General features: G+C 58.4%; 2 protein-coding genes across 3 annotated transcripts; one reads left to right on the top strand and one right to left on the bottom strand.

Moving 5' to 3' along the window:
• Positions 1–721: 721 nt before the first annotated feature.
• Positions 722–12846, top strand: SLC15A3 (solute carrier family 15 member 3). The gene is made up of 8 exons (XM_054563645.1): positions 722–1279; positions 4207–4496; positions 6305–6452; positions 8025–8135; positions 8786–8954; positions 10493–10651; positions 11978–12133; positions 12566–12846. Exons 1-8 carry the CDS (start codon positions 722–724, stop codon positions 12718–12720), a joined length of 1746 nt encoding a protein of 581 aa, XP_054419620.1. The 3' UTR covers positions 12721–12846.
• TMEM132A (transmembrane protein 132A) lies at positions 12827–24534 on the bottom strand. Of its 2 annotated transcripts, none has more exons than XM_054563643.1 (11): positions 24336–24534; positions 21714–21928; positions 21277–21495; positions 20248–20579; positions 18766–18915; positions 17509–17707; positions 17282–17425; positions 15973–16175; positions 15078–15357; positions 14474–14665; positions 12827–14065 (listed from the first exon to the last, which is right to left on the bottom strand). In XM_054563643.1, the coding sequence occupies exons 1-11, from the start codon at positions 24433–24435 to the stop codon at positions 13019–13021; spliced, it is 3081 nt and encodes a 1026-aa protein (XP_054419618.1). In that variant the 5' UTR covers positions 24436–24534; the 3' UTR covers positions 12827–13018. The 2 variants fall into 2 exon arrangements, with proteins under 2 accessions (XP_054419618.1, XP_054419619.1); XM_054563644.1 differs by having other exon boundaries at positions 12828–14065; positions 17509–17704.
• Positions 24535–25613: the final 1079 nt, after the last annotated feature.

The following is a 25613-nucleotide window of genomic DNA, read 5'->3' on the forward strand; positions in this document are numbered from 1 at the left end:
TCCAGGAAGGCGGGTGGAGCTGGGGGGGTGGAGTGGCAGGCAGGGAAGTAGGGAGGTTTGTAGAAATCTGGGCAGATAGGGACCCTGTGACCCAGGCTTTCATTTCTCCTAAACACCCGACGGCACCATGTGACAGAGCCGGGTGACAGAAGCTGTGAAAGGGGAAGCAAGGGGACTCCCGGGGTTTCTCAAGAAGCAGAGGGCTGAGCCAGGAGGCAGCACCAGCGGGGACCTGGAGGGGCGGCGGGGGCACAGACAGGCCGCGGAGGAGACAGCTGAGAGAGCCCCGGTGGGAGGGCCCCTCCTCGGGGCGCAGACAAGTGTCAGAGGGGAGGGGACTGGAGTTAAGAAAGGGCGACCAAGCGGGGAGACCAACTGCAAAGGAAGGGGAGGGGCAGAGAAGTGAAGGGAGGAAGGAGGGTTGCTGAGGACCAGGGGACGGGGAGAAGGAGTCCCAGTGGAGAAGGAGGAAGAGTTGGGGGTGCGGGGAGGGGAGAGGAGAGAGCTGGGAAGGAGGGAGGGCAGGGAGAACCTGGGCCGCGGCAGCAGAAGAACCCGTGGGGGGAGAAAGGCAGGGAGAGGGGACGGGGAAGCGCAGGGGGTAAAGCGGGGGGAGCGCGCGCAGAGTGAGATACGAGGGGTGAGAAAGGAAGGCGGCCAGTTGGGAGGCAGGAAAGGAGTGGGGCCGCGGGGAAGGGGCGGAGGCTCGCGTGAGGGTGGGATGCCCGGGCCGCGAGCCCCGGGGGAGCCCCGCGGGCCGGGGGAGCGCCGGCCGCTGCTGGCGCGCAGGCCGCGGGGCCCCCGGCGGTGGCGGCGGGCGGCGGCGGCCGCCGTGCTGCTGGTGCAGGCGCTGGAGCGCGCAGCCTTCTTCGGCGTCGCGGGCAACCTCGTGCTCTACCTCAACAGCGCGAACTTCCAGTGGGCCGGCGAGCAGGCGTCGCGCGCCGCGCTCGTCTTCCTGGGCGCCTCCTACCTGCTGGCGCCCGTGGGCGGCTGGCTGGCCGACGTGTACCTGGGCCGCTTCCGAGCCATCGCCCTCAGCCTGCTGCTCTACCTGGTGGCCTCCAGCCTGCTGCCCGCCACCGCCGTCCCCGATGGCCGCCGCTCCTTCTGCGGCGAGCTGCCCGAGTCGCCGCTGTCACCCATCTGCCCGTCGCCCAGCTGCCCGCGCCCCTGGCGCCCCCCCTACTGCGCGCCCACCCTCTACGTCGGCCTGCTGCTGCTCGCCCTGGCCGCCAGCTCCGTCAGGAGCAATCTCACCTCCTTCGGGGCCGACCAGGTGAGTGGCGGGTGGGCCGCCCCCTCGGGAGGCTCGGGGAGTGCGGACGGAAAGCCAGGGACAGAGGCCGAGACCCAGCAGTCAGGAGGCTCTGGCTCCCAGCGTGACCTCGAGCGAACCACTTCCCTCTCCGGGCCTGGTTTCCTTATTTGAAAGAGCAAGGGAACTGACGCTCACTCGAACTACGGTTCCATGACAACAATAAGCTTTAAACCAGAGTGGTCCCTCTTTCACTCTGGGCCATTTCAGTGTTTTAACTCATTTAATCCTCTTAACTACCCAGGAGGTAGGTAGTACGGTTATGTCCGTTCTACAAATGAGGACGGTAAGGTTTCAGGACGTTAATTACCCTGCCCAAGATCACACAGAGAGCAAGTCACAGGCCAGGTGAGGGCAGCTGGAACTCAGGCCTCGCCATGAGGGCTGCCTTTACGTGTGATAGGGGCCTGCCGGCCTGGCCAGGGGCACTTGGGCAAATACCTTAACCTCTGAGCCTTTCTCTGGACCCTTTGGACAGAGCATGGCACATAGGAGACATTCAATAATTATTTGCTAAGTGAATAAGTGCCTAATCACATGGCTATAGTTTAATAGCGTTACTCAGTGGGACATGAGACAATAATTTAAAATAATCTGTAATGTGATTAAAACAACCATGTGTGGTGTTAATGAGCAAAAACAGATGCAGAACTGTGTACAGGATGTGATCTCAGCCAGGTGAAAAGACTCAGGGCTACAAAGAAAATTGTAGCAGTAGAATGTATCATCACGTCCTTGATCTAATTGTACTTTTTTCTTCATTGTCCCCGTTTTACAAATGCTCTTTAGTTGCATGTTTTACAATCATAAAAGGGGCTTAAAAAAAAAAAAAAAAAAGGAACCATTGCATCCAGCTGGCATCCACAGTCCGGCTCCTGACACAGCTTCCGGTGCCCTGGCCAAGGAGTCACTCATGAGCCTGCGTGGATTCGTCTCATGGTGGGGGACTCGGCACCCCAGAGCAGCCCTGCCGTTTCTGAGGCACTGTGGGCCTTCCTTCGGACCTGGCGGCCCGCTCTCTGCCAGCAGGAATCTCTCGTCTTCCCTTCCCTCTCCTCTCTCATTGACATCCCACTCTGCCCCCAGCTGGCCTCAGCCTGTGCTCTTGACCTCACTGACCCCCAGAGGGCCCCCGGTCTCTCCCTCCTCCCTCCTGGTGGCAGAACTGGTCTCCAGGACTCCAGGCTCCTGGGCAGGACCTTCAGGGGCAGCAAGATGGACAACAGCTCCTGTGCATCCTCCCACTTACTGGCCGTGGACTTTGGGCAGCACGAGGCCGCACGGGAAGGCTGCTTCAGGGGTCTGGTGCTGACGCCTAGGACAGTTTGGGAAACCTGATGTGATCTGAGGCAGGATGGACATCATTGGATTTGTGTTCTTTAAAATGGCCCTGGCTACAGTGGATGGCAGTCACAAGAATGGGCACAGCAGAGCAGTGAAGGGCTGCTGTGAATTCAGGGGGGCAGTTAGGTGGGGGGCGGGAGGGCTGGAACCCATCTGGCAGACAGCTATGCCCAGGATCCGCATGTTTAACACACTGCTGGTTTCCGAAAGGGCCATCCATCATTCTCGACGAAGCGCTCATTTATATCCTGAATCGGCTGCCTGATCTTCCCCTTAGAGCTGCAATTGTCATATCCATTTACATCCAATTAAGAAATGGAAGTGGCTGCTTCTAATGGGACTCACTCAATTTTCTGCCTGAAAGTCTACAGCACGGATTCTCAATGCAGGGACATACCTGTCCCTCTCCATCGCCAAGAAGACCCCCCAGAACCTCCAAGGGAGTACAGTTTTAAATCCATCTTTATGGATTATTGTTCTACATTTGGAAAAGGAAGAAAATACTTACCTTTTTCCCCGATGCAACTACTGAAAGTAAAGCTTGACAAAAGCTTAGCTGTTGGAAATGCATATCTCTGGATGGAAGGAGAGTGATGGTGTCTGTGATGAGAGGGTCATTGAAAGGGCAAGGGATGTAATAGTGCACAGAATCATTTATCTAGAGAAGTGACCTCCAGGTCTCACTGCCTTTTTTTTTTTTTTTTTTTAGGAATGCAGATGCCTAGACCCTGCCCCAGACCTTCCAAGTTAGAATCTAGAACCAGGGTCTGGGCGGGCGGGGGCAGCCAGTACAGCTGCCCCGAGCCAGCAGACCGGAAAGGGGCCTGAGGCCTGACTGTTGCAGATCGATTCAAATCTTGCATAAAGATTTGCAGCCATTCTGCCCTTGCTGGGGGGCCTGAATTTTGTTTTCCTCCCGCCCTGGGGCTGTGTCCAGGACCACCTCTGCTCTCCCTGATTACGCCAACCTTGTTTGGCTGGGCATGTGTTAGAGGGAGGCAAGGCAGGGTGAAGGGATGAGCCACAATAGAAAACTGTTTGCATCTCCAAACTGTGGAGAAAATTCTCATCTAGGTCTCTAACTGTTCTTTCATTAATAAGCATACATCACATTTAATCATGTGGAACAGACCTGAGATCTCTATTGGCCTCTTTATGATTATAAAGGTGATGCATATTGTAGGTTGCTCACTCAGAGATAAAGGGATAAATTAACCAGAAATGAACAACGTGGCATCAGGTACATCTGTTCTGTGCACTACTTGGTGACAATAAAAAAGGAACACATGTCTTGGGCCCAAAGAAACAGCTGTGCCACAATGTCCTGATCATTAACAAGTGATTCCCAAGAAAAGGGTTTATTCATTCATTCAACAAATATTTATTGAGCATCTATTTATTGATCATGGATTAGGAAAGTGCTGGAATGCCCACCTGCTGACCCAAGAAGTATCTCTGTGGGAGAGGGGGTGCGGGTACAGAGAATATGCCATGGCAGGGTGCCCCAGCCCTCCTTGGCCCTCACTCTCACCCCTGCCTGGCAGGTGATGGACCTTGGTCACCACGCCAACCGCCGCTTCTTCAACTGGTTTTACTGGAGCATCAATGTGGGTGCTGTGCTGTCGCTGCTGCTGGTGGCTTTCATCCAACAGAACATCAGCTTCCTGGTGGGCTACAGCATCCCCGTGGGCTGTGTGGGCCTGGCCTTCTTCGTCTTCCTCTTCGCGACCCCTGTCTTCATCACCAAGCCCCCCACGGGGAGCCAAGTGTCCTCCATGCTTAAACTTGCTTTCCAAAACTGCTGCCCTCAGCTGTGGTGCCGACGCTCTGCCAGGTAAGGAGAGTGCTCGGGGTGAAGGCGGCCACCGAACCTGGACAAGCGCCTGCTTCTCCTGGGAAGTCATGGCCCAGTCGGCAGGCACGCTGGTAGCCATGTAGGATGACGTGATCTCAGGGGGGCCGGAGCTGCCCGCTGTGACTGAGGATGGCAGCGAAGGTCAAGGTGCTGGGATCGGCAATGGGTTAACTATAGAAACTATTTATGGTCTTGACAGCGGTGGTGGGGATAAAGGCAGGGCTGATGGTGTTAGTAGCTACCGTGAAGATCAATAAACCCTGTCAATGTTGATAACAATGGTAGTAGAGGTGGCGATGATGGAGATGCCGGGACTGGTACCATTGGGATGCAATGGGAATAATGCTATACTTCCCTGAAAGTAAGTAGAAGAAAGTCTAATCAATCAGCCAAACTGGCTCCTCCCCCATTAGCTGGCAAACAAGGGAGGAAGGTCTGAATGGTGTTGCACTTGGCACTTGGACAATGGCTCCCTTCTGCCTCTTTCCCCCCTAAGTTAATTGACTCCTTTTGTTAAACAAACTTGTCTCCAGACCTTGGGGGCAGTTACAGCTCCTGTCAGTGGAGTCTAGATGGAAGAGGTGCGCAGCCTGCTTTCCCTACCTTCTAGCAGGGCTGTAGGGTTTGTTTTAATGGTCCATTGCTGCCTAACCAACCACCCCGGAACTTAGTGGCTTAAACAACCACCTTCCATTACCTCTCACAATACTGTGGGTGGCTGGGGTCAGCCAGGCTGTTCTTCTGCTTCTTGTCATGTCACCGGGAGCTGCAGTCTTCTGGGGACTTGAAAGGGCTGCAGCATTCAAGGTGGCTCACTTATGTGGCTGGCAGTTGATGTTGGCTGCCAACGAGCACCTTGGTTCCTTTTCATGTGGCCTCACGCTGTGGCTGGAGCTTCTCACAGCAAAGTGCTTGGGTTGCAGGAGAAGGGAGTGAACATTCCAAGAGGGCGCGTCGGGAAGGGCCAGCGCAGACACAAGGCTGGCCCAGATCCCAGGGCAAGGGAAATAAACTCCACGCACTGGCAGAGTGGCACCGCGCACTGGGAAGGGAGAAGCCAACGGTAGCGGTCCTTGGAAATGACCACAGTGGTATTACCCCTTTTTTAAGAATCTCAATGAGGCAAGACTCTTGGGCAGAAACCCCTCACAACAAAGGGTAGTGGTAAAGGTTGCAGAGTGGTTGGTCTCTCCTGTCTCCTGGCAACGTTCCCTTTACTCTCCACCTCTTTGTCGTGTAGGGAGAGGGCTGTCAAGTTGAGGAGGACGGACTTGGGAGACAGCAAGGGGGGCAGTTTTGGCGCATCAAATCTGTGGCAGCCTCTCTCTCTGAGTCAGGCATGGGCTGGGACTTCCTTGGTTCCCATGGCAAACTGATTGCTGTGAGACAAAAAGTCCCCCAAGACTGCTCGCCACCACCCCCGGTCTGAACTTCCTTCAGGACCCAAGGGGCCGCAGCTGTCGGGCAGAATGGGTCTTGATCAGCCACCTTTGCTACGAAGGAGGTGATCGTATTGACAATGGCAGTGCCAGCACTGAAAAAAATAGCGGTATGACAGCGATCGTTTTCTTAATGGCCGTGATGGAGAGGACGCTGGCACTGGCGCTGACGGTGAGAGCAGCGAAGGTCGTGCTAAGTAAGGGTGGACGGCGGGTGGGGCTGGTGTCGGAGAGGAGGCCGTGGCGACTATCAGGACAGCAGGATCAAATCCAGAGAGGATGGTGCAGGTGGGAACAGGGGCCACGGTGGCGGTGACGGTGGCTGCCATTTTATCTGCTGCCCCACAGAGACCCTGAAGATGCCCAGCTGCTGCCTGACCAGCAGTCTCCCTGGACTGGCCCCTCCCCCCAGGAGGACATCGCCAACTTCTGGGTGCTGGCGAAGATCTTGCCCGTCATGGTGACCCTGGTGCCCTACTGGATGGTGTACTTCCAGGTGAGCACCCCTGCCCTTTCGCTCCGGGGTGACTGGCTCCCTAGCCCCTCACCGGTTTCATCTCTCACCGTAGAAGCCCAGGGCATGCGGGAAAGGGGAGGGGTTCACAAAGGGCACAGCTGGCGTGGGCTGGACCCAAGGCCACCCCGTAGTTAAACACCCTTGGGTGGTGGAACACGAGGAGCTCTGGATGCGGGGTGGAGGCCCAGTGACTCGAAGCCCATCTCTCTGGGCCTCAGCTCCCTCGTGTGTGAAATGAGAGGCTTGGACAAAGGCTCTAACAGCTTTGCAGCATTCAGATTTTCCAAACTTGGCAACGGAGGCCCCGAGAGGGTCTGTCGGTGGACCGAGACCCCACAGCGAGTTAGGGGCAAGCTCAGTGGCCTGAGGACCATGTAACAGGGGTTCCCCACTGGCTGTGCCTCGGAAGCACCTGTGGAGCTTTTAAAAAACTAAAGATCCCTGAGTCCTACCCCAGGCTACTGAAAGAGAATTGCTGCAGGAAGTTTCTGCTGTGATCAGCCGCTCAGATGAGGCTGACACTCAGCCGGCTTTGAGAACCACAGCTTCCCAGCCCTCCCCAAGGGGAAGGTGAGCAGGTGTCTGCATGTGAGCGTGAGCGTGTGAGTGTGTGTGTGTGTGTGTGTGTGTGTGTGTGTGTGGACCGGGCAACAGCCTAACCGTGGCCCCTAAACCCCGGACTATAAGGTCATGGCCTCCCACACTCCCTCCATAGGAACCTTATCTTGAGCTGCAGGAGATGGGAGTCATGCAGGGCCCGCCTGCTACTTCGGGGTAGCACAGAGGTAGGAGGTGTCCATGACGGGACAGGCGTGTGTGTGTGTGTTTGTGTGTGTGTCCATGGCTGATTCCTACATGTCAGAATATTAACATCCTGGTGAGTGGAAGTGGAAGAGGATATGGGAGAGGGGAGATAAATTGTAATGGGAAAAATACAATAAAAAAAAAAAGAATATTGACATCCTTCCACACCAGTTGATACATGGCTGCTGCCTGGAGCAACCCAAGTGCCCCCCACCCCCGCCCCAGAGCCTGCCGGGAACTCTCTCAGATGCCCCTCCATTGCAGCGACTAGAGGGGCGATGCCTGTACCTATCATCAGGTCCGGAGCATTTCAGTGGGTCAGTGCCTACACGTTTCCTGGCTGTGGCAACCTGTGGGGCTCAGCTTGGCCTCAGTGTCAGATGAGCACTCCCCGTGGGGACAGCCATGTCATTATTTTCCCCATGTCAACAAGCATTTATTCACGCCTGCTCTGTGCCAGGCCCTGGAGACACAGTATGAGCCCGACCAGCTGTGCCTGGCTCAGGAATAAGGTTCCCCGCACAGCTCACGGGCCGGGAGCAAAATGAAGGAAGCGCCCCAGCCGAGTCTGCTTCCGAGGAACAAGGAGGGTGGGGCAGTCACTTTCCCCCTGAGGCTGGGGAGGGGACAGCTGCCCGGCTGCCCTGTGCTACTGTGGAGGAATGCCTGCCTGGCCGCTGGAGTGTGCCGGGGCCGGAGGTGAGGTGGTCAGCGCTGTTGCAACTTCCCCTCCATCTCTCTTGGCAGATGCAATCCACGTATGTTCTACAAGGGCTTCATCTCCACATCCCGAACGTTTTCCCAGACTATCCTGGCAACAGCTCCGTGGCCCTGGGAGCCCAGAACGGTGGCTATAAGGTGAGTGATAACTGGTATGTTCAGCCCCCAGTTGAGGCCAGGCCAGGGGCTTCCTCCGAGAAGAGGCAGAAATGAAGCTGCCTCTACACTCCTCTCGCCCTGTGGCAGGGTGTCCTCGGGGCATAGGAAAGGCACCTGGAGGGTGGGCGGACTCGTGCCACCCTGCCGAGGTGCTCAGCTGCTCCAAAGAATGCAGGCTAGCTTCCCTCCTGCCCACTGCTGCTCTGGGCAGGCCTCACCGCACAGTTTGCTCCAGGCCTTCAGGCCAGGTGCACCCTCCTCAACTCTGCCTTGCCCTGTCCTTCTCTGAGACCTCTGCCTTTCGCCAGGATTGTCCACACCAGTCTCGTGGCATTTCAGAGACTCATAAAATCAAAGGTCTTCAGAGCTGGAAGATGAATGGCATGTCGGCCACTCTACCTCCCTTTGTGGCCCATGGCCTGCATCACTAATCAATCATGACGTTCTTTATGCTGAGCCTGCGAATGTTGCAGGCAGCCACTGCCAATGGGTAGAAGTCAGAGGAACCTGTTTGCTACTTGTGATCCCATCTCAACCCCCAGCTGCACAGCTGAGGAGCGTGCCTCCTGGTGCCAGCACAGGGCGCCCTTCACCCTGTAACCTGCCTCTCTCGGCTCCCTCTTGCTCAGATCCCCGCGGCCTGGCTCCTCCTGGCCAACGTCGTGGTGGTGCTGATCCTGGTGCCGGTGAAGGACCATTTGCTCGACCCTTTGCTGCTGAGGTGCAAACTGCTTCCCTCGGCTCTGCAGAAGATGGCCCTGGGGATGTTCTTTGGTTTTGCCTCCGTCATTGTGGCAGGTGTGTGGGCCTGAGTGGAGGGCAGTGGGACGGAGGCTGGCCTTGCCTGGGGGCTGGGCCGGGACCAGGTCCACTGTGGCTGCTGCGGAAGCCGGGGGCCTGGGCCAAGGAAGCCCTCCCTCGCGGGTGCCAGTCTTGCCTCCCCAGAAGGTGTGAGCTGGAGGAGGCTTTCCTCATTGAGTCCAGTGCCCCCACATCTGACAGATGGGGAAACTCGGACCAAGAGAGGAGAACATATTTTTCCCAGTGGGATGTAAGCTCCCTGCAGGCAGGGGTGTTTTTCTTTTTTTTATTCACTGCTAACAGTAATGCACATGGCATTAAACCAATGTGTCGAGTGAATTTTCCAGAGACACACAGCCTCTTAGTAGCGCACGGGAACTTTTCTTTTGAAAAGTATTTATTCTCTTCCTTCGTCCATGTTGAAAGAATTTGAAGCCACTTATAAAAAAAGGTGCTCAGTTGAAGCAGCCTTTCATGCTGTTGCTCAAACCTCACTCCCTTTCACTTAGTCACTTAATGATCCTGAAGGTTCTTGGAGTCTGTGAGCCTCATCTTTAAAACAGAGATAGTGGTTCATTGAGACCTGGTGCAGGGCCCAGGCTGTGTCCACGTGGAGTGCAGTCTAGCAGGAGTGTTGTGCAGATGAAGCAAGATGAAATCTGTGAAGCGTCCAGCACCGTGCCTGGATCACAAGTCAGAGCCAGAGGAATTAATAAACAGGATTGTATTTATTACAAGCCAGGATGAAAACCAAACGAGGTTCTTTTTAAGCTGTGTGCTTAAGTGCATTAAAGCTGTGTGCTTTAGTGCAGTTTGTCCTATTTCATCCTCGCAGTAGTAGTGGGATTGTTATTCCATCTGGGTCTCAGCGAGGTTAAGTGATTTGCCTGAGGTTACACGGCTAGTCAGTGGCAGGGCCACGGTTGGAACCCTAGTCACTGAACTCCACATCCTGTTTTTATCCCACTAGAACACAGCTGTCTCCTAAGCAGCGAAGGAGAAGGAGATAAAATAAACTTGAAAGCCAGGTTAGAAACCCTACTGTAATACTTGATGCTACGGTAGAGGAGTCATGTGATAGCATGGAACGTGGGCCAGCGTTGAAACCAGACCCACTGGGGCTCAAGTCCAGCCCCAATTACTTACCAGCTGTGTGGCTCTGGGCTGCTTGCTTAACCTAAATTTCTCTTTCTTCATTTGCAAGAATGTATATTAAAGCCTAGCGCACAAGAGGCTCTCAATTAATGAGAGCTGTTCCTGTTACCGAGTGCAAAACTTTGCTCTGAGCTTCCGAGCAGGCAAGGCAAAAAGGGAAGAGTTATAACCCAAATCTTGACACACACACACACACACACACACACACGCACACACACGCACACACACACACGCACACACCCTAGCCCAGTATTCTTTTCCTTCCCTGCTGCCCAGCTGGTCCTTGGCTACTTAGTGAATGCCCTCCACATGCCAAGCTCTGCCGTGGGCTAAGCTGCTTGGGGTGGACCTGGCTGTAGTCCCCTCTCTCCCCGCCCCAGGATTCCTGGAGATGAAGCGTTTAGAATACATCCATCACAACCAGACGGTATCCCAGCAGATCGGGGAGGACATGTACTATGCAGCACCACTGTCCATCTGGTGGCAGATCCCCCAGTACCTGCTCATCGGGATCAGTGAGATTTTTGCCAGCATCCCAGGTACGCTGGACCCATCCCCTGCTCTTGCATCAGTGATGGGCTCTGCTTGGGGGTGCCTCGAACTCAGAGGTCTCACGGACACAGCCTTAGAGCTCATCTGCATGGAGGAGGCGGGATTTTCCCAGTGGGGCTGCACATACCCGGTGGGAGTTTAGTAGCACGTGGTTTGTGTCAGGCACTGCGATGGGCACTGGGGATTGGGAGGAGAATAAGGCACTTCCCTCACTGACTTTCCACATATCCCCCCGCGGCCACGTCCCCACGCGCTGTCTTTGCAGTTGCTCTTCCCTCTGCCTCAGATTGAAAGTGAACTCCTGTTTCCCTTCACTTCTGAGCCTAAGTGCCATCTCCTTCACAAGGTCCTTTCCCAGGCGCCCCACCTCCACGGGGCAGAGTGGGTCCTCCGTGTACCTCCTTGTCATCTCTTATCTCTGACACAGCACACAGGTCCCTGTGTTGTAATGAGGCATTTACCTGTCTGCCTCCCTGGGCTGGGCGGTGAGACGAGAGCTGCAGGGCTGGGCTGGGCTGGGCTGGGCTCTTCCATGAGCCAAGAGCAAGGCTTACTCAGCAGCGCGCACAGGGGAAGGCCGGGTGGGACTCACTGATGGGGGGCGGGGGGAGAGTCGATAACAAGTCTCCTGAACAGTAAACCCAGTGGAGTGCCACGCGAGTGACTATAGAGAGTTGGGGGAGCCCTGGGGCAGGGGGAGAGAGGACCGAACTCAGGGGCTGGCAGCCGGGATCTCACAGGTAGATGGAACAGCACAAGCAAAGAGCTGAGCCTTGCAGGGAGCCTGGGGAAGGCTGGGGGTGCAGGGCAGCCCTTGTGGGTTGAGCCTGGATGTTGAGATTTCTCCCGAGGGCAACAGCCACCCCCCCCAGGGGGATTTGGGCAGAGAAAGGACCCCATTCTCTATTTTTAGACACCTGGCCCTATGAAGAGGAGGATGAGAGACAGGCGTTTAAGAGGCATGTGCAGAGGCCAGGCAGGAAAGGCCCGGGGCCAGGGTTTGGCTCAGGACAGAGGGAATAACAGAGGGTTGACACTGAGAAGACATTTCTGAGGTTGAATGAAAATGATTCGGTGTTGATATTGAGGGCGGGCAGAAGGGAGAGGGGGCAGATGAAGGTGGCAAGGAGGTGGGGGAGGAGGGGAGACAAGGCTCTTGGGACAACAGGGGGGTTGTCCAGGTGGAGGTCCATGGGGCAGGTGAGGGAACACAGGTGACAGGTCAGGGAGGGCCAGGGTGGAGGTGGGCTGCGGGTGGGGCCCAGTGGGCAGGGGCCTGGGCGCCTTCGGTCATCCCGCTTCGCTCTCTGCAGGCCTGGAGTTCGCCTACTCGGAGGCCCCGCGCTCCATGCAGGGCGCCATCATGGGCATCTTCTTCTTCCTGTCGGGAGTGGGCTCGCTGTTGGGCTCCAGCCTGGAGGCTCTACTGTCACTGCCAGGGGGCTGGTTATACTGCCCCAAAGACTACGGTGAGTGGGGGCCTCCCTGGGCGTGGGACACAGATGGACGGAGGCTGGGAAAGGAGGTGGCCCCTGCTAAGTGCTTTGACCCGCAGCGGAATGAAGTAGCCAGCTGGACGCAGAGAACGGGGTTCTCGCCCAAGCTGGCCATCCGCCCACAGCACGGCCTCCCCTCCTTGGGTTTCCTCAACTGTCAATAAGGAAGCATGGACCTCAGTGGGCCGCCACGGTGCCTTCCTGCATCTGGAACCCCGCCATCCTGGCTGAGGGGTCACCTTTTCCTGTGGCCTTTGTGTTTTAAGCCCCAGAAATAGCAGCTAGACCCAGGGCATTCAGAGGCTGTCTGCCCAGTCTTCAGATCCCACCCACCGGCCACACTGCTTCAGCTGCCAGCCCCGGGGAGCCCTGCCTGACCCAAATGCCATCCTCCCTTTTCCCCAGGGAACATCAACAACTGCCAGATGGACCGGTACTTCTTCCTGCTGGCCGGCATCCAGGCTGCCACGGCCCTCCTGTTCATGTGGATCGCCGGTCGCTATGAGAGGGCAGCTCATGGCCCAGCCTCCCAAAGCTGTGCCAGCAGGGATAGGGGCTGACATGCCCCCTGGACTTCACCCCCTTGCTTCTTTCCATGGGAAGAAAGACAACAGCAGTCCCAGCTGGGGTTTCCTTCTCCATTTATTTTGTACCCAACAATAGGATGAAATGGTTCCCATAAATAAGGGGCATGAGCCTTTCCTCATGACCATGGTCCATGACAAGGAGCAGAGCAGAGGGGGCCTGGGTGGGAGTCCTTGTGAGGGACCAGGCAGGGGACTTCGGTCAATAAGCACCAGAGGATGAGCAGGAGGCTGCCCAGTCCGACAAGCCTGGGCCAGGCAGGCTGGGGCGGGGTCAGGAGCTGCCCCGGATCCTCTCCATGTAGCTGCGCAGCTCCTCAGGGTCCTTCAGCCCCATGTCCTCACACACCCAGCGGATGTCCTCCTCACCTGCCACCAGGATGGACTGCACGGCGGGGGCCCCCACGGGCTCCTCAGGCAGCTGGTCTGGGGGTGCTGGTGCGAACGTCACAAACTCTACGCGCTTCCGCCGCCCCCCAGCTTCCTTCCGGGCCAGGGTGCTGGAGGAGCAGGTGGTGCCCCCAGCAGGTGCCTGGGCCGGGGCCGGGGCTGGGGTTTCCCCGCCCCCGCTCTCACAGGGGCAGCCCCTCTCCCCCTTGAGTGGGCCCGGGGACTGCCGGTCCAGCTGGCGGCTCAGTTCCTCCTGGTCAGTGCCCAGCCAGACCCAGTTGTGGGGCTGCGGAGAGGCAGGGTCAGTCGCGCTGTCGGGGGGCTCCTTGCGCTGGTAGCGCAGCACGAAGACCACACCATTGACCAGGAAGATGAGGATGGCCAGACAGAAGATGCCCAGCAGGGCATACATGCCTAGCTGTAGGTCAGTGACCCGCTGCGGGGCCGGGACCATCTCCTCCTCTTCTCCCTCCTCCTCCCCAGCCTCGGCCTCCTCCTCCTTCCCAGCCTCTTGTTCTGCCGGCTCGAACTTGCCCCGCACACCCCCCCTGTCGCCCACACTGCCTGCCGCCTGCCCTTCACCTCCCGGACTGGCCTCCGTGGCTGGTGAGTCCCGGGCAGGGCTGGAGGGGAGGGCGGGGGCCGGAGTGGGAGCAGGAGGCAGCCCAAGCCAGCTGGTGCCGGAGGCCAGGGGCACACGGTGGCGGCCCCGGCGGCATGGCTCAGGCGGGTGCAGGGACACATGCAGGGGCAGCCCCTCGGCGCCGGCCCCACTCACCACCACCCTGAGCTGGGCACCCCGCTCCTCCGCTGGCAGGACGGCGCTGGGCTCCTCGGCCGAGACGGAGAGCCCCAGGTCCCGGCGGTCGTAGAGCTCCGCGGGGGCCAGGGTGTGGTCAGAGAAGGACAGCCACAGGGAGAGGGCCACCTCCTGTGGGGCACACGGACACGGGCAGAGACGCGAGGGCACGCACGCATGCACACAGAGACCACTCCCACAGAGACAGGCCACACGGAGGGGGAGAGACCAGAGAGAAAAGAGACACAAGCAGATGGACAAACACAGGGAGAGAGGGGACATGCGTCAATCACCTGTTGGCCACTCAGCCCCGGGGTCTGAGTCATCAGGAGGGTCGTCAGTCATTAATCAACCTCCCACTGACACACTCCAGACAGCCACTGCTCGGTCACCTCCAGCCGCAGGGAGCTCACTACCTTACAGGGCAGTCAGTCCTTATTCTGAAAACCCTAAGGTGAGGGGTCAAAGCACCTCCCACCCCCCTGTCATCGTCCCCCATCTGGAGACATTGACCTCATCCCCCTGGTCCCCAGCTGTCACCTGCTTTGGGGCGGGAAGGGCTGACTGTGCCCAGCATGTGGCCGTGACCTCCCCGGGGTGGGCAGTGCCCCGGCTCAGGACCAGGGATATGCCCATCACTGGCTGCACCCGAAGCTCCAGCACTGAGACCTTGTCGTCCGTCACGGCCACCGCCTGCTCCCCGAGGATGGAGTCAGACAGTGGGGAGCGCACCTGAGGGTGAGAAGGAGCTGGCGGTGGGAGTCCTCATGCACAGACAGCCTTTCCCCTCTGAGACCCCGGCAGCCCCACAAAGGGATCAGGTTGCCGCTCCCAGCATCTGCACAGGCTGCTCTTCCCTACCCTTTGCACTCCAGCCCCACAGCCGACATACATACCTGGACCCCAGCCCTACACGTGGGGAACAGTTCCCTTCTCTCTCAAGACCTGGCTCCCACATACCCAACCCCAGCCCTTCATATCTAAAGGCCTTTCCCCATTACATGGGCCACCCTATTCTCACCCAATCCCCCATCCCACTGGGCTCATACCTCCCCAGGTACACCCTGAGCCCCTCCGGCACCCTTGACACCTGCCCATGAATATTCCAGGGGCCACCTGCACCTTTCTCAGAGGCTCTGCTCACCTCGATGGAGGTGACCCCGGGCTCCCGGCCCACCAAGATGTGGCCGTCCTCCAGGGAGGCTACACGGGGGTCCTGCACGTGGGCGTGCGGGGCCACGAGGTGGGACACGTCCAGCAGCCAGTCGGGGCCCAGCAGGTGAGTGAGGTGGCGGCTGCCGTCCAGCGGGTGGGCCGCGAAGGGAACGAGGAACCGCACGCCAGCACGCTGGTACTGCAGGCGGCAGCCCCGAGCTCGTGGCTCTGCCTCCTCCCCCGCAGCCGCCGCCTGGGGCTCCTGCGGCCTACAAAGAAAGGGTGAGGGACCTGGTCAGCGTGGGCTCTGCCCCCGGCTGGGAGGACCCTTCTGCTGGAGACCCCACCCTCCTCCTGCCCACAGTGAGCGCCATTCTTTAAACTCTGCCCACAGTTGCACCTGCTGGGCCAGGCTACTCCGTTCCTAATTGGTGCCTGTAGCTATCCATCAAGCTGTTCTCTTCTTTCTCCTGCTCCTAACTGGAACTTGCTGGTGGCAGGAGGAGAGCCCCCTCTCCTTCGAGAGACAGGGGTTCCTAAGGCCACCGCACCCTTGGGCTCTGGTGGGACCCCCTTAATATCTACTGAGCTAGGTGCCATCTTAGGCTCTGAGGATACAGCAGTGAGCAGAATCGCCTTCCTTCAAGGGTTAACATTCTAGGGGAGAGCTGTGGAGGGGGCAGAGAGTCCACAAACAAGATGAATCAGATGATACCACAGAACTGCGGTGGGGAAGGAGCCGGGGCGGCCGGGATGGGTGGAAGGAACCACATCAACCGGGCACTCTTTCAGAGCCCAGCTTGAGCCCATGGCTGCGTCAGGCCCCCTCTCAGTCCCAGAGCAACTTTGCCAAGGTCGGCCAGCTGCTTCAGGCCTCCACTCACCCTTCAGCGGGGCCGGGAACCCTCCAGCCCCGGACCTGCTCCAGGGTGGTGTCGGTCAGCTCGATGCGCAGGGGCAGCAGCGGGGCCCACACGGTCAGCCGCAGCGAGGCCCGCAGCTGGCGCCACCAGAAGTCAACCCGCACGCCTCGAGCACCCCGGCTCTCCTTGCCAGACACGAACACAGCATCACAGGCCTCGGACACCTGTGGGGGGCAGAGGGTAGGGGGTGGACTCAGCCACGGAATGCAGCTGTGAACCAGAGCGGGCAGTGCTGACCCCATGCCGTAAGAAGGGGTACAGCTGAGATTTAGTTCTGTGTTTTACTATAATGCATGTCCTCAGATTAAGATTTCACCATGCATTTCAAGACCCATTCTCTCTGGAGGAAGCAGCCATTCCAAGTTCATGGGCTCAGTTGAGGAAACTGGCTATTTGCATACAACAGAATCTTTCTCCTGACAGAGAAGGGTTTGAACCCCCAAATTTGCCCCCTTAGTGCTGGCCTCTGACTTTCGTGTTGGAGCCACCTGGCAACCAGCTACAGGTAGGCAAGCAGAGGTAGAGGGGCAAGGCAGACCTGCTCACCTGAGCTCTCAGATAGGAACAAGTTACATGGGAGCAAAGTGCCACCAAAAGTAGCCAAAGACACTGTTCTCTACTCAGGCAGCTGGGATTCAGGAAATACAGGCTCCAAACTTCCCCTCTTAGAACTTCAAAATGGGGAACGTTGCCCGGCCGCCCCCCTCTCCCATTTTTTTACCTCATGGGTCATGATGAGGATGCAACAAAAATAATTATCATTATTTGTTATCATTATGTAATTATTAGTATAACAACAGTAGCTGCTGTTGTTTCAGCTCCTGCTCTCTGCTGGGTACTGTCCTAGGGTGCTTTCAGTGCTTACAGCATCCCTAAAGTATATTCCCATTTGAAAGCTTAGGAACCTGAGGCTCAGAGAGGCTCAGAGGCCTGTCCACAATCACACAGCTAGCTGATCACAAAGAGTTTCCAACAGAAACTTTCCAATCCCGAGTGCACGCTCTTAATTCTCCCACGGCAGTTCACTTGCCAATGCAACAATGGACGTGAAAGCGCCTAAGCTGGAGGCAGTTGGGGTCACACAGCTCCCACCTGACTCTGGAGAGAGGCGGTGGGAACAAAGGAAATTAAAGCTGCGGGCCCTCCCATGAGATTTCTGGTGTCGAGAAGCAGCTGTCCTCCTGGGGACGTGGATGGGGAAGGAGGAGAGCTGCCTGTGCATCGCTGTGCACAAATGCATACTCACGAGGGACTGGCAAGTGCCACTCACCTGCAGGACTTGTGCATTGGCCGACTCGCAGCCCACATGCTCGGTCACCTCCACCAGGGCCCCCCCGCTGTCCACGGTGACAAGGCGCACAGGGACCCGCCGTGGCACTCCGGTCAGTGGTGCCGTATTCACCAGCTCCTCAGCCTGGACATGCAGAAGGAGCTCAGCCCCCAGCTCTTCACCTCACTCAGCTCCCCACCTGGCTGCGCAGAGGGGCCGCCCCTTACCTTGGCCAGTGGGACGAGCGCTCTTATGTCCCGCTCTGATACCAGGATCTCCCACACCATTTTGTCCTTCTCTGCTTCGGGGGCCTGGCCTGGGTACTCCAGCTGCCATGTGACAGGGCGCGTGACTGCCACAGCCCCACTAGTGCCATTGTCCACCAAAAAGTCCACCCAGAGGAACTCGGACAGTTCCAGGGGGCTGCTGGCCAGAAGAGAGAGACACTGAGTGCTTGCTAGCAGCCAGCACTCCTGTATTCACGAGGTCCGGTCTATGATTATCCCATTTTTTAGCTGGGGAAACTGGGGTACAGAGGTTATATAACATACCCAAGGTCACACAGTGAAAAGTGGCCAGGCTGGGATTAAACCCAAGCTTCCTGGCTCCAGAGCCCAAGCTCTTATCCATCTCTGTCCCTTACAGGACACAGGTAGCTACTTAACTCCCCACCCCATGAATGTTTGCTGGCTCTCCTGCCTTCCTGGGCCCCCTCCACTCGGATCTCTGCCTTCCACAGCCATCAGGGTGGCAGAGAGCACCTGACTCAATCTCTTATCAAGGAGAAAACTTCACTTCCAAGCCCCAGGACAGGCACACGACCCCCTGAATAATAAATCTCACCGCTTCCTTTGACCTAGCACCTGTTATATGCCAGGAACTGGCCTGGATGTTGGCTACGTGGTATCCTATTTTATTTTCACAAACCCTTAGGGATGCATTATTATCCCCATTTTTCCAAGCAAGGAGACCGAGGCTTCAGTGGGGTGGGGTGAGCAGGGAGGTTAGCTGGTTTGTCCAAGGTTATTCATCCAAAAAGTGTCAGAACCAGGATTCAAACAAGTTTCAAAGCCCACGGCCTCGACCCAGGCTCAGGGCACGCATAAGAAGAGTTTGAAAATGTTAAGAACTGCAGCTGGGCTTTTGGGAATATTGATGGCTCTCCAAAAGGGACCCATCACCAGATGGTGGGAGGAAAGGTAGTGGCCGTGAGGGCTGTAATTGGGTGGCCAGGACAGGTTGGCATCACCTGGAACAGGACTCACAGACACTCACTGTACCTGGCATGTGACTGGGGATGGATAAATAGCTGCTGAATGAATGAATGCTATTATCTGCTTGGTACTACTTCCTTGAAGGAGTCTGTTCCTGTGCCTGCTCAATGGGAATACGGACGCAGTGTGGCGGCTCTCCTCGCTGGGGCCCCCCAAATCTGCCTGCCAACCACTCCCCTGCCCCCACCTCCAGGGGCGAGATTTACCCACCTGGAATCTGGCCCTGCGGGCCCAGCACGGTGGCAGGTGATGAGGGTGGTGTGGTGCTTGGAGCCCTTGAAGCGGTCGAGCTTGGCAGTCCAGAGGGTGGGCTGGGCTGGGCGGGCAGACGTCACATGCAGCCCCTTCTTCACCTTGATCCTGGGGGGAGGACACAGATCCAGTTTGTCAAGGCAGGCGCTAAGCGGTGGGCAGGGTCCGAGGGAGAGGCATGGGCTGAAGACACCAGCCTCCCATCTGGCCTCCCCTGGTTCAGGTCTGAGTATCCTCCTCGACATCCTCTGGCCCAGAAGGACGCACTCTCAGTGCAGGTCACGTGACACAGCTCTCCCCACTCCAAGACTCCTTATGACTGACTCCCCTCTTGGCCGCAAGGTCAAGTCAAAGCCTGATATTCGAGGCCTTCCAAGGTCTGGCCCAGTTTTGTCTTCAGCTGTGACATCTCTCCATCATTCTTTGCTGTAGCTACACCCAAAGGTCTTCCCCACATACACAGCACCATTCATGCCTCTCGGCCTTTGCTCAGGCTGTGCCTTCTGCCCAGCCTGCCCTTCCTTTCTTCATCTGCTTATTCATCAAGCCTCCAGCAACTCAAATACCATGTCCTTGAGGAAGACTTTCCCATGGCAGGGTGAATTTCCCCTTCCTCCACTCCCTAACCCAAGCCCCCACAGCACTTTGTACCTTCAGGAGAGCATATAATCCAGTTCGTGCCCGCCCAGCTCCCTTCCCTACCACTGGGGGCCCCTTAGGGCGGCCAGGAGGGGACTGGTTCTTGCTCCTCTCTCCAGAGTGGAGATATGGGGCTGGCGTATTTTAAGGTCCAGGAAAGATCAAATGGGTGCATGAGTGAGCATAGGAGAGCGTGAGAGACAGGGAGATGGGACCGACACCTGAGAGACACACAGGGAAGGGACACACACACACCCCCAAACATGGGAGAGGCAAGTCACACTTTGCAAGTCCTTGTCACTGGGACCAGGTTGGGAGGCTGCTTTGGGGAGAACTTCCTGCAGAAAGGGACACAAAGAGGAGGTCCTTCTTGTGGAGAGGCATGGACTCTGTCCAAAGGCGAGGGACCCACGGTGAGGGCAGCAAGCGGGAGAGCATGGAAATGAACGAGACTGGAGCAAACACTCCTCCTGAGACGTTAGAGCATGAACTACCCTCAGGCGCTGCACTTGCCCGTGTCCGGCCCTCTCCCGCTTTCCCGCCCTGGAGCCTCACAGCTGCCCTGTGAAGCGGCAAGTCAGCCCCACTAAACGAAGGAGCTTTGGGAAGGTGCCAGGAGAGGGGAGCTTCCTGCTTGTGGCTTCAAATTCAGGGCTGTGCCCACTGCTGGGCCTTGCCTGCTGCCAGGGCAATCACAGCACTTGGCCTGGGTCCGTAAGGACCCCCAGAGGGACAGGTACCTGCCCGGTCTTCCTGCAGAGGTTCCTGTCTGCAACCCACCCCTCGGGGCCCGGTGCTCACCGCAGCGTCAGGACACTGGCTGTGAAGTTGCGGCGAAGCAGGAGGGTGGCACTGAAGAGCTGGCCGGGCCGCACGGGCACATCGGGCACCCGCAGAGTCACTGCCTCATCCAAGGGCACCTCCTGGTGTTGTGGGGGGTCCGCCGGGCGCAGCTCCACGCTGCCCACTGGGACGGCCTGTTCCCCAGGGTCCTCCTCCCCACCAAGGCCACAGCCCCCAGGACCCCTGGCGGCGGGTTCCAGTGTGTAGGCGAGCTCGGCCCGCGTGGCAGAGCCCTGGGAGAACCAGTGCGAGGGGAACTCCAGCTCCACCACGCAGGCACCCAAGGATGGCTGCAAATACACAATGGCCCTGGTCGGCATGGCAGGAAACCCAGAGCTCTAAGGGTCCCAGACAAGCAGGGCCAGAATGGATCAGAGACAAATCCCAGGTGACACAGACAACTAGGGACAGGGCTGGGGTGAGGTCTCAGAATGTGCTTACGGGCCACTCTGCTACCTTCTCATTCCAAAGGGAGCCCATCCTAAGGCCTCCCCCTAACCACGCCCCAGGACCACCCTGACTACCGCTCAGGTTTCTCAGAATCCCAAAGTCCACAAAAGACCTCTCTCCAGTGGATTCCTGTGCTAGACTCCAGAATAGTGGCAGTTGCGGTTATAAAAGTAATACTGACAATAATGTAAACCCTTGCTGAAGGACTGCTCTATGTCAGGCACTGCATTCATCTCATTTATTCTTTATTCCACCTCCATATGAGGTAGGAATTGTTATTACCCCATTTTAGAGATGAGGAAACTGAGCCTCAGATTAAGTTACTTGCCCAAAATCATATACAATGGAGTGAACTCCCTAAGTGGCCCTAAATAACCCTTCACAGGGTCCCATGAGAGCTAGCAGAGACGGAATGGAGCCAGGTGGTCCGTGACCCCCAGACTCCCCTCGAGCGGTGAGCCCTCTCTTTCCTACTGCGGGACCACCGTCTGGCTGGCGCAGTAGCAGGGCCAGCCTGGGTGGGGCCCGCCCACTCACCTGGAAGCGGCAGGCTCGGTGAGCGGTGCCTGCAGGGTGCGTGGCGTGGAGCCGGGCACAGGGCAGGCTGCCAGGTCCCGGCGGCCAATCCTGCCCTTTGAGGTGGAAGAGGACTCGGGCGTGGGGTTCTGCTGGAGTCACAGCCGCCTCCACTGACACTGCCCGCACGTCCCACGGGACCGGCCTGTGGTGGGGCTCAGTGACCCCAGGAGGGACCACCTGCAGAGAGAATGGGGGTGCTCAGAGAGCATGGGGTAGGGGGAGGATGGGATGCGAGGCTTCTGATTCTAGCCCGGCAGGAGAGAGCTTTTACGGGCCTCAGTTTCCCTCTCTGGGAAATGGTGAGCACAGCTGAGGCTGGGGCAGGCCCCTGAGCCACACCCAGCAGGCCTGGGCTGAGCCCTGTCCGCCTGGGAATCCCTGGTGCCCCTCCTTACCTGCTGAGTGGCAAAGGGCGGGTAGGAGGCCCGGAGAAGTGGCTGGGCCCTGGGCCAGGGCTGCAGGAGCAGAAAGGTCTCAGATCGGGAGCCCAGAGAGGAGTTGGCAGGTGGGTAGCGGCCCACCTGCTGCACACGGAAGTGCTCGGGGGCATCCAGGAGCTCCAGGGCTGCCGGCAGGTAGACGGGGTCCAGAGACTCCTGCTCACAGGCCACTGAAGAGGGAGAAGGGATAGAGGTGGGGACAGGTCCAGAGCTGGTGGGGGCAGAGTGGCAGTGGGCAGTGGAGGAAGAAAAGGGTTATAAATGTCCCACCCCGGGATACGGTGGGGAATCTCACCATTGCACAGATGAGGAAACGGAGGCCCAAAGAGGATCACACAGGTAGCGTGTGCAACAGCTAGGATTTGAATCTGAATCCAGGACTGGATGCCAGTCCTGAACCATTCCTTCCTCTACCTCCCTCCCTCCAGCAGAACCTCCACAATGCCTCCTCCTCCCCCTTTCCTCCCCCATATCCAACTGTCTCTGAGACCAAGGCCTTTGTAGAGTACAGTTCTCTCCAGACGCAGCTTGTGAGGTAAAAGATGGTGACCAGGTGAGCTTCGTAAAAGTACAGACCCTCTCTCTGCTCTTCGATCCTTGGCCAGACTTGGTTGGGCATCCACTGCCCCTCCGTCATCATCACCATGGAAACCTCTCATCAGTTTCCCCAACTTGCTCCCCTCCTCCCTATCCCAACTGGGTACAGAATGCAAGAGCGGGCAGGAGGTGGTATGGGTGGGAACCATGAGCCTGGGAGAGAGTCTTGTATTCAGTAACCAGGACAAAGGACCACTAAGACCACACTTGGTCTGTACCCAACTAATAATGAACAACTTTAGAACGCTAACTATATGCAAGCTACCATTTAAAACACTTTACATACTTGTATTAACTCTTTCAGTGTGGGGTACAACTCTGAGGACTAGGTTCTATGACGATTAATCCCATTTTACGGGTGCAGAAAATGAGGCTGAGAGGTTAAGGTCCTTGGCCAGGGCCCCATGGCTGGCGCATAATAGGGCTGGGAGTCAGCGTCCAGGCCTCAGCCACCAGACCGCCCGGCCTCCTGCCTCCACCCCTCTCCGCCCTATGCTGCCTGAGACAGTGCTAGCTCCCTAGACTGTGGGTCTCCTTCAGGGCCATTCACAGTGAAAGTTGCCTCCTTAAGGAAGCCCTCCTTGACTGTTTGGCCTCTCACCCAGCAACCTCCGTTCTAGGCCTCCATAGTGGCCTTCTCTGAATGTCCTCTTCCCATCTATCAGCAGGGACCTTGTCTTCTTCATCCTGGATCACAAACTGGGCAGCTCTCCCAGGAGAGGACATCCTGGGAGCCTGGAGACCTGCATTTACATCCTAACTCTGCCTCGAGGAAGGTTGGGTCAGTCACTTCACACCTTGGAGCCTCCCTTTCCTCACCTGTAGAACCGGCACATACTGACGTTGTAGACAGGAGAGGGCTTTGTAAAGTGTGGAGAGCAGGACAGAGGAGGGGTCACTGCTGCCCATAATGGATGTGACAAGGCTTTCCTCCTCTCTCCATGAAAGGGGTTATTAGGGCTCCCGCAGGGTCCCCTGGGGAGGGGAGCAGGTGGCTGAAAGCAGCCCCCCAGCCAGCTCCCTCTCAGCTCCATTGCTGGGCTGGGGGACTTGATGGTTTCAACCTCCTTCAAGATCCTCCCCATCAATGAGCCTGTGCCTGAGACATGCGCCCCCCCCAACCCCCACCCCCCGCGCCGAGAAGTGTAACAACAGGTGAGTGACTAGGCTCCCAGGGGGCAGCCCCCGGCCCCCCTTCCTCCTCCCACTCCATTGCCTGGATAATTACAAGATGCTGGGAGGCCTGACTCCCACGGGCTCCCAGCATCCAGATCTCAACTCTCTCGGTCATTTCACATCTGAGTTAACATCTGGGGGTGAGTGGGGTCGAGGATGTCTCACTATCTCCCACTCTTCTGTGGCATCATCCACCCGGCAGCCACAGCTCCCGCCAAGGGCAGTCTGCCCCCAGGGAACAAGGGAGTCGCTGCCCCTTCCTCCTATGATGGGGATCCCCACAGGGCTTAGGCAGGCGCGGCTGGGACAATCGCTGGACTCCAAGGTCAGAGAACTCCTTGGGGCAGGAGCGCGGCTGCGTATCTCGCAGGTCCCAGGCAAAGAGGTTGCTTCCCGCCCCCGGGGGTGGGTTGGTGGTGGCGAAAGGCAGAGCCACGCGGGTGCAGCTCTGCGGAGGGCAGGTAAGGGAGCTGGTGCGCCCGGGTCAGGGGCAGCTGGGTTGGATGCCCTGCCGGGAGGGGAGGCTCGTGGAAGGTGCGGGACCCCGTAGGGGTGCGGGGGGTGGCGGTAAGAGCCCGGGACCCGGCTGATCCCGGGTCTGGGAGGAGTTGCCGGGTTGCGCAAGGAGAAGGAAACGTTGGGGCAGGATCCCGGGTGAGCTCGAGCCAGCCTTCAAGGCACGCTGCGGGCGAGCCCGCCGGGGTTTAGTCCGAGCGCCCGCAGGTTCCCGGCGCCAGGGTACCGCTCGCGCTCGGCCTCGCCAGGGCCCAGCCGCCTTTCGCCCGCCCCACCCCTCCCGCTGACCTCTCACGACGTCCAGGGCGAGGGCCACCAGGAGGCAGAGCCAGGGGCCGCAGGGTGCCCGGGGAACCGCGGCCGCGCGCCCCTCCATCCGGGCGCACATCCTTCCCACGGAAGGCGGAGACTAGGCGGGCGGCTCAGGTGGTCGAGGGCCGCCCGGCATCTCCCGCGCCCGCTCGGCGCCGGCCCGACCCGGCCGGCTGGGTGCTGGCCGCCGCCCGCCCGGCCGCACGCCCGCGGCTGCCGTTCCCAGACAATGGAGCGGGAGCTGGAGCCGGAGCAGGAGGTGGGAGGGAGGGAGCGCACGCAGCTCAGGGGCTGTCCCTCCGCCGCGCCGGGTCCTAGTGCCCTACGGATCGCCAATCCACGGGCGCCCCCGCGCTCCAGCTCGGGGAGAAGGTCACTTCCCTGGAGAGTGAACCGCACGGGACTGCCCTGCCTTTGCCAAGAGGGACGGGAGGCCTTCCGTTCTCTCCCTCTCAGAAGCCCCTGAATCGGGAGGAAAAAGCCACTTCCTCTGCCTCTGCCCCGCCCTACACGCGCCTCACCTGTAAAGGCATCTGACACCTGGATCAGAACCTGAATTCAAGGACAAGGGAGACCGTGCGGCAGGGCTAGAAAAGGGGTGAAAGGGGGCCAGTAGGGCCGGTGACAGCCACTGTAGCTTGCCCTGGCAGGGGCCCACTCCGGGGAGGAAGGGCTCCGCGTGCAGGCAGCTAGAATTTCGTGCCAGTCCCGTCCAGAGGGAGGCCTGTGGACATAGGTAGTGTGGGAGCCGTCTCTGCCTCCCAGGTGCTGGTCCCCTCCCCCGTCCGGTCCCCTACCCCCGCCCCCGCCCCCAGGCCCAGTCTTGCCAGCTACCAAGTGTCGGAGAGGTTCCAGAGCAGGATACTGGCTGAACAGCAGCATCTCCAGGGCAGCTAAAAAAAGAAAAATAAACAAAAAAAAAAACATGCCCAGGCCCCTCCACAAAATTGATTCGATCTATGGGCTGGGTTGAGAACCACAGTCAGGAAACTCCGGTCTGGCGGGGGCAGAGGGCCCGCGGGCCAGGCTTTGACACTGTTGCACAAAGGGGTGGGGTGCTGGCCCGTTCCTGGAAGTTTTATTACCGCACGCCTCCCTCATTCCTCCTGGCTCTGGAGGGAAGGGTACCTGGTACCGGCCTTCCTTCCTGCCCCTACCCTCCCTTCCCTTCCTGCCAGCTTGGCCCGCCCTGCCCCTGCTGGGGGAAGTCGGGAACGCCCGTGGGGCTCTACAAAAATGGGTTTAGTCGCAGAG

Source organism: Pteronotus mesoamericanus, unplaced genomic scaffold (genome assembly GCF_021234165.1).
Source record: "Pteronotus mesoamericanus isolate MK-2021 breed Mesoamerican mustached bat unplaced genomic scaffold, CSHL_Meso_final scaffold_83, whole genome shotgun sequence".
NCBI lineage: Eukaryota > Metazoa > Chordata > Mammalia > Chiroptera > Mormoopidae > Pteronotus > Pteronotus mesoamericanus.

What these genes read in the sequence shown, in the direction of transcription:
- SLC15A3 (XM_054563645.1), top strand. Translation starts at nt 722, where the DNA reads ATGCCCGGGCCGCGAGCCCCGGGGGAGCCCCGCGGGCCGGGGGAGCGC. An exon ending in CCTCCTTCGGGGCCGACCAG is followed by an intron (nt 1,280 to 4,206) that starts GTGAGTGGCGGG and finishes CCTGCCTGGCAG; the next exon opens with GTGATGGACCTTGGTCACCA. An exon ending in ACTGGATGGTGTACTTCCAG is followed by an intron (nt 6,453 to 8,024) that starts GTGAGCACCCCT and finishes CTCTCTTGGCAG; the next exon opens with ATGCAATCCACGTATGTTCT.
- TMEM132A (XM_054563643.1), bottom strand. Translation starts at nt 24,435, where the DNA reads ATGTGCGCCCGGATGGAGGGGCGCGCGGCCGCGGTTCCCCGGGCACCC. An exon ending in ACCGAGCCTGCCGCTTCCAG is followed by an intron (nt 20,580 to 21,276) that starts GTGAGTGGGCGG and finishes GTGTATTTGCAG; the next exon opens with CCATCCTTGGGTGCCTGCGT. An exon ending in CGCTCGTCCCACTGGCCAAG is followed by an intron (nt 17,426 to 17,508) that starts GTAAGGGGCGGC and finishes CTGCATGTCCAG; the next exon opens with GCTGAGGAGCTGGTGAATAC.